The sequence below is a fragment of the Conger conger genome, chromosome 3, assembly GCF_963514075.1.
Source record: "Conger conger chromosome 3, fConCon1.1, whole genome shotgun sequence".
In the NCBI taxonomy this organism is placed as follows: Eukaryota; Metazoa; Chordata; class Actinopteri; order Anguilliformes; family Congridae; genus Conger; species Conger conger.
Genome location: NC_083762.1, coordinates 38,121,124 through 38,135,513, shown reverse-complemented (window position 1 = coordinate 38,135,513; position 14,390 = coordinate 38,121,124). Strand labels below are relative to the sequence as shown.

General features: G+C 44.1%; 1 protein-coding gene across 1 annotated transcript in view; it reads left to right on the top strand.

The window, feature by feature from the left end:
• igf2bp2a (insulin-like growth factor 2 mRNA binding protein 2a) overlaps positions 1-14,390 on the top strand; it is a 68,021-nt gene that overhangs the window by 46,979 nt on the left and 6,652 nt on the right. Inside the window, exons 5-15 of the mRNA XM_061234503.1 lie at positions 870-933; positions 2,096-2,386; positions 5,832-5,966; positions 6,610-6,732; positions 8,468-8,603; positions 9,795-9,926; positions 10,396-10,464; positions 11,903-12,019; positions 13,001-13,075; positions 13,277-13,408; positions 13,513-13,626. Of these exons, the coding sequence (XP_061090487.1) occupies positions 870-933; positions 2,096-2,386; positions 5,832-5,966; positions 6,610-6,732; positions 8,468-8,603; positions 9,795-9,926; positions 10,396-10,464; positions 11,903-12,019; positions 13,001-13,075; positions 13,277-13,408; positions 13,513-13,626 (1,388 nt within the window). The remainder of the gene's footprint in view (positions 1-869; positions 934-2,095; positions 2,387-5,831; positions 5,967-6,609; positions 6,733-8,467; positions 8,604-9,794; positions 9,927-10,395; positions 10,465-11,902; positions 12,020-13,000; positions 13,076-13,276; positions 13,409-13,512; positions 13,627-14,390) is intronic.

Genomic DNA, 14,390 nt, shown 5'->3' with positions numbered 1-14,390 from the left:
AGTTTTTCATCGTTTCACCACACCACAATCGCATGCCAGCCTGGGATCAGAGACACTCTCGATAGAGCAGGGGTGCCCAATCATGTACCCTGGTGGACCGAGAGTATGCAGGTTTTCACTCCAACCTATCACGACACCAGCTAATTTCACTAATTAATTATCTGGTTGAGGGCGGCACAGATGGTGCAGTGGGTAGCACTGCCGCCTCACAGCAAGGAGGTTCTGGGTTCGAATCTCCGTCGGCCGGGGCCTCTCTGTGCGGAGTTTGCATGTTCTCCCCGTGTCTGCGTGGGTTTCCTCCGGGGACTCCGGTTTCCCCCCACAGTCCAAAGACATGCAGGTTAGGCTGATTGGAGATTCTAAATTGCCCAGGGGTATGAGTGTGTGAGTGTGTGAGTGTGTGAGTGTGTGAGTGTATGAGTGTGAATGGTGTGTGTGCCCTGCGATGGAGTGGTGACCTGTCCAGGGTGTATTCCTGCCTTACACCCAATGTATGCTGGGACAGGCTCCAGCCCCCCTGCGACCCTGTTCAGGATAAGCGGGTTAGGATAATGAATGAATGCATGAATTATCTGGTTGAAGTTGTGTTCATTGGTGAACTCAGCTGGCGTAGATAGGCTGGAATGAAAACCTGTGTGCTCTCGGCCCACCCCTGAGATAGATGGACGGGTTTCTGTACTTCCTCTTCGGGGTCCTGCAGTGAGCCTTTTGGTGGGGATAAACCCGCACCACTTCCTGCTCACGTTCTACATCAACCCGGCACTGCTGCACCAGCGCGTGACTGTCCGCATGACAGATCGCTGGGGATATTTCCCAGGGGACCGTGGACCACGTGACACATCTCTCTGCCTCTCTCCTCCCCTTCACAGTGAACACTGACACAGAAACGGCAGTGGTGAACGTCACATACGCCAACAAGGAGGAGGCTAAAGTGTAAGTGATGTCCTTATCTGTGTTCTGCCTTAACTTCAGTGTTTTAATCACACACAATCCCTCCCTGTTTTCCGACTGCTAGCAAATTACTCCCAAAGAGTCCTATCTAAAATATATTACTTCAGATAATGGCAATGCAATTTTGGTCAATCTGAGCTCCAGATTTATTGGCACCCCTGACTGGAAATGCGCAAAAAAGACTTAAAAAAAAGACAATATTAACAAATTAAAAACATAAAAAAATTAACATTTTGGTCAGATACAGCGTTAAGTTTGGCATCAAAACCGAGATGATTAAAGCAGATGCGCTCCATACCCGCAGTGAAATATGGAAGTAGGTCAGTGATGTTCTGGAGCTTTTTTTAATTTCAGAGGTCCAGGATTACTGGTTAAGATCAGTGGTATAATGGATTCCACCAAGTATCAGGCAATTTTGGCAGACAATCTAGTTGCCTCTACCACACAGCTGAGATTTAGCTGTAGGTATGTGGACTTTCCAGCCAGATAATTACCCAAAGCATCCTTCAGAATCCACACAGAAATGGTTTGTGACAACAAAGTCTATCTTCTGCAATGGCCATCTCAGGCACTGGATCTCAATCCAATTAAACATGCGGGCTAGAGCAGTTTATAAGCGCAAATCCAAGAATGTGAAGGACCATGCAAGGATCTGCATGGAGGAATTGTCCAAAATCCCAAAAATGTGTTCCTTAACATTGTCAAGCATTACAGGAAACTTTTCCATGCTGTTATCCTTCCCTGAGGTGGATGCACCAAGTACTAAACAAGGATTTGGAGGAATCATTTTTAAAGTACAGCATTAATAAAGTACAATATTGTTCACATGTTTACATTTTGTAAACTTTATTTTTGTAAAATGAACAATAATTTGTATTATTATACACAATAATAATCAATCCCATACATCATGTTTTGCAAATGTCAGTCTCTCCATCCTGTATATGTTGTTAACAATGTCCATCCATTTGGTCACGGTAGGAGGCTCTCTAGAAAGCCATCTCCTTGTGATGCCCTTTTTACTTGTAACCAGCAAGACTTTCAACAAGTATTTGTCATTGGTGGGCAATTCTCCGGGCAGATACATGTTGACATGTTTAAGTATGTGTGTGCTATGTGTGTGACTACCCCTATCTGTCATCAGGGCCATTGAGAAGTTGACAGGACACCAGTTTGAAGACTACTCCTTCAGGGTCTCATACATTCAGGACGCGGACGCAGTCGCGACCCCCCAGGCTCCTCGCCCACGTCGAGGGGGGCGGTCATCACGGGACCAGGATGGCCCCCAGCCTGGTCCCTCAGCCGGCCTCGGGGGCTCTCGGCACAAGCTCCAGGACTTTCCTCTGCGCATTCTGGTCCCCACGCAGTTTGTCGGCGCCATCATTGGAAAAGACGGCCTTACCATCAAAAACGTCACGAAGCAAACCCAGTCCAAGTAAGCCAGCCAGACTCCTGAACCTGTATTGTCCCACACTCCATAACCTGTACCGACTCCAACTCTAGTACCTCTACTAACCCAAACTCCAGCGCCTGTACTCACTCCAAACCTGCACCTCTATTTGGCTACTCATCTCCTGCGCCAACCAAAACCTAAGACCTCTACTGACCCAAACTTCTAGCACCTATACCAACCCAAACTCAGCAGGTCTACTGTACTACCCATCATCTCCACCACCTCAATCCCAACACCTGTACTGACCCAAACTGCACCTGTTCTCTCCCTTTCTCTCTGACCGCCCTCTCTGACACACACAGGCAGGCGTGACGCTGTAACCGACACTGTAACAGCAGCTGATGCTACAAAGTCTAGTCACGCTTATTGGTGGCTGCCCTTTATAATTTATTGCTTAGTTTTTTATTCTTTTATAGAAGCAGGCCCGTGTTAGAATACCCAAGCCAATATGACTAACAGCTGTTGGCACAGGTTTACTCAGCTTAAACTTCACGAGCCTGAACAGGCTCATCTGCTTTTTCATTATATTTTGTGGTTATTGGTCATACACACTGTACAATTGTATTACGGTGTATTTTTTTTGACAGCCAATTACTGACAAAATTCCCTCAGGGCGAGTATTGCAGTACAAACTGCACAGCTGGAATCCAGCACAGTCAAAACAAGTGTCCATGTGATGTGGTCTCAGGTGAACAAAAGGAGCATAAAAAATAATTTTCATGCAACAGGAGTCATTAGACATTAGAGAAAAGTTTGCTGGGATTTCTGTGTAGGTGGAATGTGATGTCCCCAATGTTGAATTGCACCAGGCAAGATCTTGGGGTTTATCAAGAATATAAATGGGAAGTTGTTACCCTCCTTAATACAGAGATATTTGTGAATGGAGAGATGTTGCTGCATCTACACAGCTCCATTTGAGAGTTGTAGGCCCTGTGTGTTCATCCTTTTTTTCCCACTATTCAGACAGTCTGAAAACTCTGTGCACTTTCCCATATCACTACAATGTGACTTACCAGGTAGAAAGGAGTTGCTGTTACTGGGCTGCAAAGCACTCTGGTGGAAGCAGAAATCGTAACTCTGTTACATTGTCTGGTCACGTTGAAGATGACTGGTGATTGCCATAATCATCTATTTATGTCTTCATAGGAGCCAGGGAACTGTGTGTCTTTTTGTGGCTATTATCCTGCTCTGAAGCAGTCACAGTTGGCTACTATTGGGGATATGTTTTCAGTGGTGGGCTGTGTACATCAGTTGTGCTTCTTGGAGCCTGTGGCATGAGTCTTTTGTCATACAGTATTTTTCTTGTGGTCCTGTTCCTTCTATGCTAGCATTATAGTGAGCTGCATGTCTCAGTTTCAGTTTTCCTCGACCGGTGCTGTCTGACAAATGTATGGCTATACGTTTACTCTCAAGCTGTACATGCACTGATTTATGGTAATTGTATGTTCATATTCCTTGAAATATTTTGATAAATGGGTCACAATACTATACACATTGTCAATGGTACTAGCACAGTACACTTTAATTGGCTTAATGTTTGCTTAGCTCTAGATAATTTAGACAGCATACTGAGGGTTTCATGTTCAGCTTGGTGTGTTGTTGATTATGGGCAGTGGTTATGGTCTTGTGGTTCTGGTCTGCAATGGGCTGAACACCATGTTCTTGAAGCTGGGCAAGAGTGCTTATTGAGGTTGTATCGAGGCCTGTTATTATTTGGGGCGGGATGATGCACGCAGCTTGTGTTAAGATATTGATTGTGCTACTCTGATGAAGCAGTGCAGCAACGATATATTATAATAATGCTTACATTGAAAAACAACTGAGTATTCCACTGTACACTCTCAGAAAAATCGGTCAAAAGGAACCCATACCCATCACACCTATGATAGAGGGTTCTATAAACAACCAGAAGGGTTCCATTAAGAACTAAGAAGGGTTCCTCTATGGAAACAACCCGTTTTTCTAAGAGTGCAGAAAAAAGCATGAACTTCACTATCTTTGTTTGTTTCCGTGTATGGTGTTAACTTGCGACGGAATATCATGCATCATACATTTTTCTAATGGTATCTAATACTCAGCATTTGCTCAGTAAATGTTAATCATTTGGGATGTTAAATGACTGTGCCAACATACAGTATGTGAATATGTGTATTTTTGTCTATCTCAACATGGCAGCATTTACTGCAAATGGCCTCATATTAAAGGTGACAGTCTGCTCTTAACCTCATGTTCATTGTTTCTTTCAAATCCATTGTGCTGGAGTACAGAGCCAAAAAAGTACAGAAATTGTACCACCACCTAAATACTGCACTGTGTGTGAATTTACTAAAAATCAGCATGGCAGCATTTCCACCTGTGGCCATGTGTGTGACACATAGCTGGTAATGTCTCAGTTCATTGTAATTATATGGTTTGTTGTTTTCCGTTTCCATATCCTGTGCACGCGTCTGTTATTTGAGCTGCTGACTCAGCCTTCTCTATCATCGTTGATTTTTATTGTACAGTGTGGATTATATCTACAGTGTGGATTATATATAATATTATATATAATCCATACTGAATCACTGCAACCTTGATGCCTCCTCAGCTTTCCTCCCGTAACCATAAGCAATGCAAGGCGGTGGAATCTGTTATTTTAGAAGTGTTTATTTCCGTTGTTCTCGTGGAGATGAACAGAGTGTTCCCACGCAGTAGACTTTGGGTGTGCGCTGACCTTTTGGTGCGGTTGATGTGGTGGGCAGGCTGCTTCTTGTTGATTCTGAGAGACAGGTGATGTCAAATCCTGAATACTTTCAGACATTTTGTTATCAAATGCTCCTTTCTTTGTTATCCTTTCTTTACAGAGCGGACTGAGAATTTATGTTCATTCCAAGATAGCATTCGTCTTTTCTCAGAACACATCGACTGACACATTAAATGCTGGTTAATCCTCATGTCCTTTCCTCCCCCACATCGCTGATGCTATGTTTTGCCCTTCATTCTTTAAGCACCAGGGTTCATATTATTATACATTTCTGGACTGTGGTCAGCCCATAAATGAACAGGGCCACCATTAGTTATCACGCAAACTGCTCAACGTCAGGGAAAAGGGGATTATTTGTTTAAGTTTGTCTCTGAGAGCTCTCAGACTTCACTTGCCGGCTATGCTTTGGTGGTATAGTTTTGGGTTCAAATACTTTTATACACTTCACTGAGCCTGTCTGGTACATTGGAACCTATGGAAAACTCTCAGAAAGTGCAAACTCTGCTTCTGGTCCTCTTGGTTGGCTCAATTGCCCCAGGCAAGATCAGTCAAGCACAGGAAAGTATTGGATTCCAAAAAGATGATGTATTTGACCCAGGTTATCTTGGTGGAGAGCCTTCTCTGTGCTTCTGAATGCTGTGACAGAGTGTCTGTCTGTCTGTCCGTTTGTCCTTCCCCTGACAGAGTCGACATACACCGGAAGGAGAATGCTGGTGCGGCAGAGAAGCCTATCACCATCCACTCCAGTCCAGAAGGCTGTTCCGCTGCCTGTCGCATGATTCTGGACATCATGCAGAAGGAAGCCAGCGAGACCAAGGCGTGAGTGCGGTCCGAACGTAAACTCGCCGTGTTCCAGACAGAACACAGGGAAGCGGCTGCTTCCACCACATTACATTAACATACAAGTTAATGTCCATTCAATGGTAGTTTTTCTCCTGAGGAATGTGGGTTATGATTATGGTTGCATATTGACTATCTTCAACACTAAAACACTTTGATTGATGTGACTTGGACCAATAATTATAGACAAAACGACAAATAAGTGCACCATGTCCCTGTGTTCGGAAGACCATGTTAGCTCATGATGATCCGAACGCCGCTGTATAAGCCTGCCTGGTTCGTAGTCTCTCGTTAGCAACAGCTTCCCCACCACAATGTCACAGTATAGCACTATTACCATGTCACTGTATGCTGAAATGGATCGTGTATGTGACTTGTAACAAGTTTTTATGTAAAGGGAAAGAATTATACTTTAAACACACCCAAAAACCAAAGCTGATCTGGAAGTAATTGTGTAGTTATTCGTCGTGAAAGTTGCACTGTTCGGAACATGGTGAGCTAACTTGGTGTTCGGAACATCGTGAGGTTACGTTACCAAAATCCCAACTCAAATTCCCTCAGTCCCCCCACTGCACACAAACCCCACAATGACTCTGTGGCTGAATGCTCTTTCGTCCCTCAGAGCTGAAGATATTCCTCTGAAGATCCTGGCCCACAACAGTCTTGTGGGACGGCTAATCGGGAAGGAGGGCAGGAACCTGAAAAAAATCGAGCAGGAAACCGGGACCAAAATCACCATCTCCTCGTAAGTCCCAGTACATCACATACTGTTTCATCCCACCTGCAGCCTGCCTCTGAGCTGCTCTACAGAGATATAAGTCTTCTGTCTGATGAATATAGACTATGGAAATCACAGGAAAGCATGATTTAGTACAGTTTGGTGTTCAGGCTTTTACAGCAGTATTAACTTGGGATATGGTGCAGATAACTTCTTAAAAATCATGAAAATTGCACAATACATATCAGTTGTCTGCATTAACATAGTAATGACTTCTTAAGCACATTTAATGTAAAAATAAAAGACAATAATTTGCATTGAGTCATCAGTTACGGACCTGTACGAAGTCAATTTACCAGAGCCAAGTTTACATTACATCCCTTCACCAAAATTACGGCTGAATGGAGTGATCATTTGTTTTGCAGTGATATACAATTGTCTTTCTGTTTGCTATAGCTCATTAGGCACAGCCACAAGAGTTATCCTTTTCTTGGCTCAATTCAGTACCTCCCTGATTTGAGCAATTGATTTGTAAATTATTTGGTCTTGAAAGCATTTTTAGAAATCGTAGATTGCAGCAATTTCATGGGTTGCATTCCCTAATCCTTTCCATTCGGAGTAATGAATTACTCCGCGTCTGTGTAGATCTGCTCAATGACCCTGCTGAAAAAAAGCAGCTCAAGCTGGTAGCTCGTTAACCAGTTCAGACAAGCTCAATACTCAACATGGTCAGACCAGCTCAAGCTATGTTTTGAAACAGCTGGTAGCTGGTCATTTCAAACTGGTCATAGCTGGATTTTACACCAGGGAAGAGCAAACAATAGAGAGGAACCCATCACTCACAACTACATCTGCTTGTCTTGTGTGTCCTGTTGCGATTGTCTGTGATGATACAGTATGAGATCCTGTGACGTCCAGTGATCTTGTGGACGTTTTTAGATTTTTAGAAATGAATCTTCATTCCCTTGTTTGCACAGCTAGATGCTGTGTCAGTGTGAGCCAGTTCAGAGCCTGTGTACAGAAGGGGTATTTTTGTAAGCCCTTGGATGGTTAGTCACATATCTTGCTCTGAGGAGAATGAGGGTCCTTCAGGTCTTTTATATACAGTGAATGTCAGGGATGCGTCGTGATCCTCCTGATGGCCCCTCCCCTTCCCTGCACTGCTCAGCCATCGTTTGACCATGCTTGACCTGTCCAGGTTTATCAGCGTGCTTCAAGCAGACAAATAGTAATTGTTTTGGATTCAAATACTTTTCTGTGCTTGACTCATGGTGCAATTCAGCCAGCCAAAACAATCACAAGGTGAGGCTTGAACCTTTTGAGAGTATTTCTTTGGCTCCAACAAACCAGACAGCCTGGGGCCTGCATGTAGCCTAGCTATGGTGCTTGACTGGGACCTGCAAGGTTGGTGGGTCAAGTCCCAGTGTAGCCACAATAAGATATGTGCAGCTGTTGGCCCCTTGAGCAAGGCCCTTAACCCCACATTGCTCCACGGGGGATTGGCCCCTGCTTAGTCTTAATCAACTGTAAGTTGCTTTGGATACAAGTTTCTGCCAAATAAGTGTAATGTAATGTAACCAGATAAGTTTGGTAAAGCGTAGAACAGCCAGCGCTTTAATCCTAAGCAATGACGTATTGGAAGTGAGGCGAATGGGGCAGGGAAGGCCACAGGTATTCGGGAGGAGAGGGCAGGGAGGCGGGAGTATACACGTCCACTGTCGTCGATGCCCCCTTGACGCCCGTGTCCGTCCCCACTCCACAGCTTGCAGGACCTGACCATTTACAACCCGGAGCGGACCATCACGGTGAAGGGGGGCTTGGAGGCCTGCAGCAAGGCCGAGGTGGACGTCATGCGCAAACTGAGGGAGGCCTACGAGAACGATGTCGCTGCTATAAACGTGAGCTAACGGGCTAACAGGCTAACGGTGAACATGCGCTTCGCTAAGAACGCGCAACGGCAGAAGCACAACTCTGTGGTTAGAGCAGCTGACGGCTACCCCAGCCGCTCCGGATATTAGGTGCCCATTGTAATGCGCCGTACTGGCTGTGTGACGCCGGAGATCAAGTATCTTATCAGATGTAGTCGTCTCTGACTCACTCCTTCTCCACCGCGCCGGCGGAGACACGTATGCTGTTTCCAGCACTCATTCGATACTCGGCTTTCCGCAGATAACGGCGCCGTCACCGGCCCAAGGGGGGAATGAGAGTTACTGCATTCTTTCCGTCTGCTTCATCTGTATTCAAACCTCTGTGTGAACGTCCAAAGACGGCACAACCCTGAAGGCATTCTCGCAAAAAGGCCAAATTTATATACACATGACTACGGCTTTAATTACGCCTATAAAGCAGCCTGTCAGGCAATCATTCCTCTTTAAATGAAAATTCTGTGCTGGTAGGCCCAGTCATTGCTCACAGGGTGCTCCAGTTGAAAGTCCTGTCTCTTCCATTGTATTGAGTCATTCCTCTGGGCTGTTTCTTATCAACAAGAGTGTTCCAGGCCTGGGTTTTCTACTAGAAGATTTGGCTGTTGGGAAGCAGCATTATGAAGTTCTTAGCACCATCTAGCAGTTAACATAGTATGTTACAGTGCATGACATGATGTTATGATGTTGAGAGTACTGCCTAGTGCAGGGTCACAAACCAGTTTCTGTTTTTGTTTTCTCCTCAAAATCAGCAACCGACTTAGCTCCAAGAAGCAAGGTCAGGTGACTAACTGTGTAAATAAGTGATCAATTAAGTGCTGACTAACAACGAAAGCCACCCTGCAGCTCTCTGGGACCAGGGTATTGGCAATTGGTGATGCCTTGCTGTTCCACTGAGTGCCTCAGAAGGTCCTTTGTTCCAGCAGCGGTCAAATTTCATAATGAACACTTCGAAGTGATTCATGGCTGTTAGTCATGAGAGATAAGGCTTTTTACAGTGTTGTTGTATTGGGAATGTAATGTTTGTATGATGTGGTGGCAAATGAGTTTCCCCCATGGGGAATAAATAGTTATCTATCTATTATATATCTGTCCTACCCCACAAGGTGTCTTCCTGTTCACTGTGACTCTTAACTGACAGGTGTCTTTCTCTTGATTGTCACACAGCAACAGGGCAACCTTATCCCTGGGCTAAACCTGAACGCTCTCGGCATCTTTTCCACCGGCCTCTCAGTGCTGCCCCCTGTGGCACCCAGGGGAGCTGCCCCTCCACCAGCTGCTGGATACAGCCCCTTTATAGTGAGTGCGCCCTCTTGTGGCTGCGGCCGTTAACACACCTGTAACCACACACTTCCAAGTGGATTCATATTCCCTGGGCTCCTATGGAAGGGGTTTTGTGTTCATTAGATGTTTTTTCCCCCTCTTCTTTTACTTGTGTAAAATGCATATGTTTTTGTTTATTTATAAATTAGGGGACGGCTCTCTTCTTTCCTCTCCTGCGCAAATTATTTTCCATCTTATGTATGTATGTTATCCTTTTATGTTCTTATATGCTGTTTCTTGTGCAAATAAATCAAATCAAATCAAGGGGCCAGCCCTGTATGAACAAACAGGGACAGGGCAGAGCAATGTATTATGGGATACAGCACAGGGAAAGGTAGAAAGGATAGTGAAAGGAATAGAGGGATGTGATGATGGATAGGAAGGAAGGGGTAAAGAAAGAGAGTTTATTCAGTGTGCTTGAGCAAAATCCACTGTGTTACTCCAGGGTCACTCGTCACATGTTGGAAGTCTGTATGGGGTTCCGCCAACCAGCATCATCTCCCACCAGCACTCAGTAAGTCCACGCTCCATTACCTCCTGCCCACAGTTTATGACACACTTCATATAAATACAACTTTATTGAGCATTTATGAAGTAAGACAAAGGTCAATGTTTCTGGAGACATTTAAGTCTTTCATAGTCGTAGGTTGAGCGCGCCACCGGATTCAAGCGCAATCAAACAGCACCCTCTAGCTGCTCTGTTTTGTCATGATCTGGGTAGATGTGGTGTGGAAATAGGAAGGCATCACATTTGTCTCTCATTCCTCAGGCGGTTTGGTGGAAAAGAGAACATTTTGAGTTATTACAGTTCAGATCCCATTGTGCTTAAATACCTTTTACTTGCTTCCTGCTGTTTAAATGTAATCAGTTCCTTTTCTTATTGCATAACGTCTGTGTGTTCAAAAGTTTGGAACTACTGTGAAAATGTTTATGTTTTTGAAAGATATTGATACTTTTATTCAACAAGGATGCATTAAATAGATTTAAAAAACTACAGCCAAGTAATTGATTTATATTTAAGATGTTACAAATTACTATTAAGTTTTTTATACATTTAAGACATTTTAGCTTCATTAAGCCACATAATTGTTCCCAGCTGTGCTTACTACAATGGATTTTTCTAGTGCCAAATTAGCATATTAGCATTTTGGGTATGGATGAGGTAACACAGGATGAGGTAACAGTGGAGTAATGGCTTCTGAAAATGGGGCTTTGCAATCATATACACACACTGATTTATTTCACCTATTTATTCATGCGATTATCTAATCAGGTAATTGTGTGGCAGCAGTGCGATGCATACAATCATGTAGATACGGGTCAGGAGCTTCAGTTAATGTTCACATCAACCATCAGAATGGGGAAAAATGTGACTTTGACCATGGAATGATTCTTGGTGGCAGACAGGGTGGTTTGAGTATCTCAGAAACTGCTGATCTTTTGGGATTTTCATGCACACTAATATCTAGAGTTTGCAAAGAATGGTGCAAAAAAACAAAAAAATCCAGTTAGCAGCAGTTCTGCAGACAGAAACACCTTGTTAATGAGAGGTCAGAGGAGAATGGCCAGACTGGTCAAAGCTGACAAGGTGACAGTAACGCAAATAACCACACGTGACAACAGTGGTGTGCAGAAGAGCATCTCTGAACACACACCACATCATAACTCTTAAATGGACAACCTACAGCAGTAGAAGTCTAAAAAATAAGTCTAATAATTACCTAATAAAGTGCTCGGTGAGTGTATATAAAGATGAAATCAAATAGTTCAAACAGCAACAGTGATTTGTAACATTATCAATGCCATGGTTTAATTTTTTTATTTATTTAATGGTACCTCGGTTAAAAAAGAAAAACAATTTATTTTTCTTTGTGGGTGGGGGGCTCTATGTTAAGTTAATGTTACAGAGTATGCATGTGCATACTCATGACTATATGATTCATCTCTCGCAGCCTCCTGAGCAGGAGGTAGTGTACCTTTTCATCCCAACCCAGGCTGTGGGTGCACTCATCGGAAAGAAGGGACAACATATCAAGCAGTTGGCACGCTTTGCTGGTGCCTCCATCAAGGTAGGATGTACCTGCAGTCTGTCTCTCCCACAAACAAAAGTATCAGCAATAGTGTTAGCTGGTCCTCCCAGTGGATTTGAGCTCAATGAAAAAAGGTCTGTATCCTCACATGACAGTGTACATAAGAGCCCTGCTGTAAAAGTAAGCTATACCAGCTTGACCGTCTTGAAAATGGAGCTGGTCAGAGCCGGTCATAAGCTGGTCTAGCTGGGTATCAGCTGGTCAGCCAGCTAGTGCTGTTTCAAAACATAACTTGCGCTGGTCATACCATGTGAAGCTGAAAGCTGGTCTGAACTGATCACCCAGCTAAACCATGTCGAGTTGGGAGCTGGTCTGAACTGGTCAACCAGCAACCAGCGGTTTCAAAACCTAGCTTGAGCTGTTTTTCAGCAGGGAGTGCATGGAGTTTGTACCCTTGGACCACTGGTCCCCAATTCTGTCACCAAAGGACCATTTGTAAAATCCACCCACCTTCCTGGACTGAAATATTTCAATGGAGCTCTCAGTGTATGGTGTATGACTTTATGTTTCACTAACTGGCCAGTGTTCAGTTCATATTGCTAACTAACAGCAAGGTACTGCATAGTAACTACTCGGCAGAAGACATGAATTTGCTTGCTCCAGCAGAACATTAGTAGATTTTTATATTTATTTCTATGAATAGCATTGGCAGTGCTTAAATTCAGTGCTTCTTCCCGTTCACAAAACATATTAATCCGTTACCATGAAGGCCTCAACCTTGGTATGTGTAGATTTGCTCGCTTTGATACCTTCAACAATAGGCAGAAAAGTTCTAACGTGTTACTCCTGGGGTAGGTACTAGCTTAAGTGTTTTGTTTGGTACTGCTTGCTACTGGTCCAAAAAGACTGGAGTGTCATATAATTTTCCACCAAAAGGGCGCACAGGCTTTCACAGCCATGGTCAGATTGAGCCGATGCAGTCCTAACGGGGTTGTCGATGGTGAATTTGTGTATTTACAGATTGCCCCTGCAGAAACCCCTGATGTCTCTGAGAGAATGGTGATCATCACTGGACCCCCCGAGGCCCAGTTTAAGGTAAAGTCCCTTTGTTTTTCTGTGTCTGTAAGCCTCTATCCACGCTGGTTAGGTCAGCACCACCCATGATAGAGAGGGCCTATGAATGTCTTGGCTCAGAGGAGATTTGTAACCGTCAACACAACAATGCTTTTCGTATTCCGTGTGAGCAGACGCCTGCCAGTTCCTTGTAGGTTCATGTTTACTGCTGTTGGTGAACAGGCTCAAGGCAGGATCTTTGGGAAATTGAAAGAGGAGAACTTCTTCACAGCGAAGGAAGAGGTGAAACTGGAGACACACATCAAAGTCCCCTCGTGTGCGGCCGGACGTGTTATCGGCAAGGGTGGTAAAACGGTGGGTATGAGGGCAGTGGTTGGCCATAGCTTGATTGGTTGGCTTTATCACGGAGGGGAGGGGAACGGGCCCACTCCAACAGTGCCCAATGTCTCCCCCTGCAGGTCAATGAGCTGCAGAACCTAACGAGCGCTGAAGTCATTGTGCCACGGGACCAAACTCCAGATGAGAATGACGAGGTCTTCGTAAAAATTATTGGGCATTTCTTTGCCAGCCAGGTAAGGGTCTTTGGACAGTCGTGACTCTTGTGCCATTAAAAGCATTACAAGGGTTTGAAATTCATGAATACACTTGTATATTTCATGTGTTTTTATATGTTCAAAGACCACGTAAGCAAGTATTGTTTCATGGCCATGAAAGGCATTTCATAGCATAGTGCGTGCACAAAACGCAATGGCATGCACAACTATTGTTGTACCAACACGTTATTTGTGTTGTGGGCTAAAGCCTGCCAGCTATGTGTACAACAGACCACACTCCACTAAATAATATGCTCCTCTTGGTGCTCCCTGCTAATAATTAACAATCTTCTGATTCCAACTTGGTCTTATTTTTTATTTTATTTTTTATTGTTTATTGTTGTTCTGTGTTTTTGGATCAGAGTAGAATCGCAGATGTTCTGAACAGATAGGAATACATCCTTTAAGAATGTTTTATATGTTTTTTTAAAGTTGCTTTTTCAGGAGAATTGCATTGTTGTTAACTTGAACCCTATCACAAGAAATTATGTTTTTTCTCTTCACTACTGATGTACTTGTGTACTGTACTGATTAGTAAGAGACCCTGCTGTAGAATTAAGCTGTGACATGCTCAAAATGACCAGCTAACAGCAGTTTTAAAACATAGCTTGAGCTGGCCAAACCATGTTCAGCAGGGACCTGGTCTGAGCTGGTCAACCAGCTACCAGTTCTTAAAAAACCTAGCTCGAGCTGTTTTTTTTTTCCAGCGGCGGGGAGCATGTCCCACATTATAGCTGTTGTCT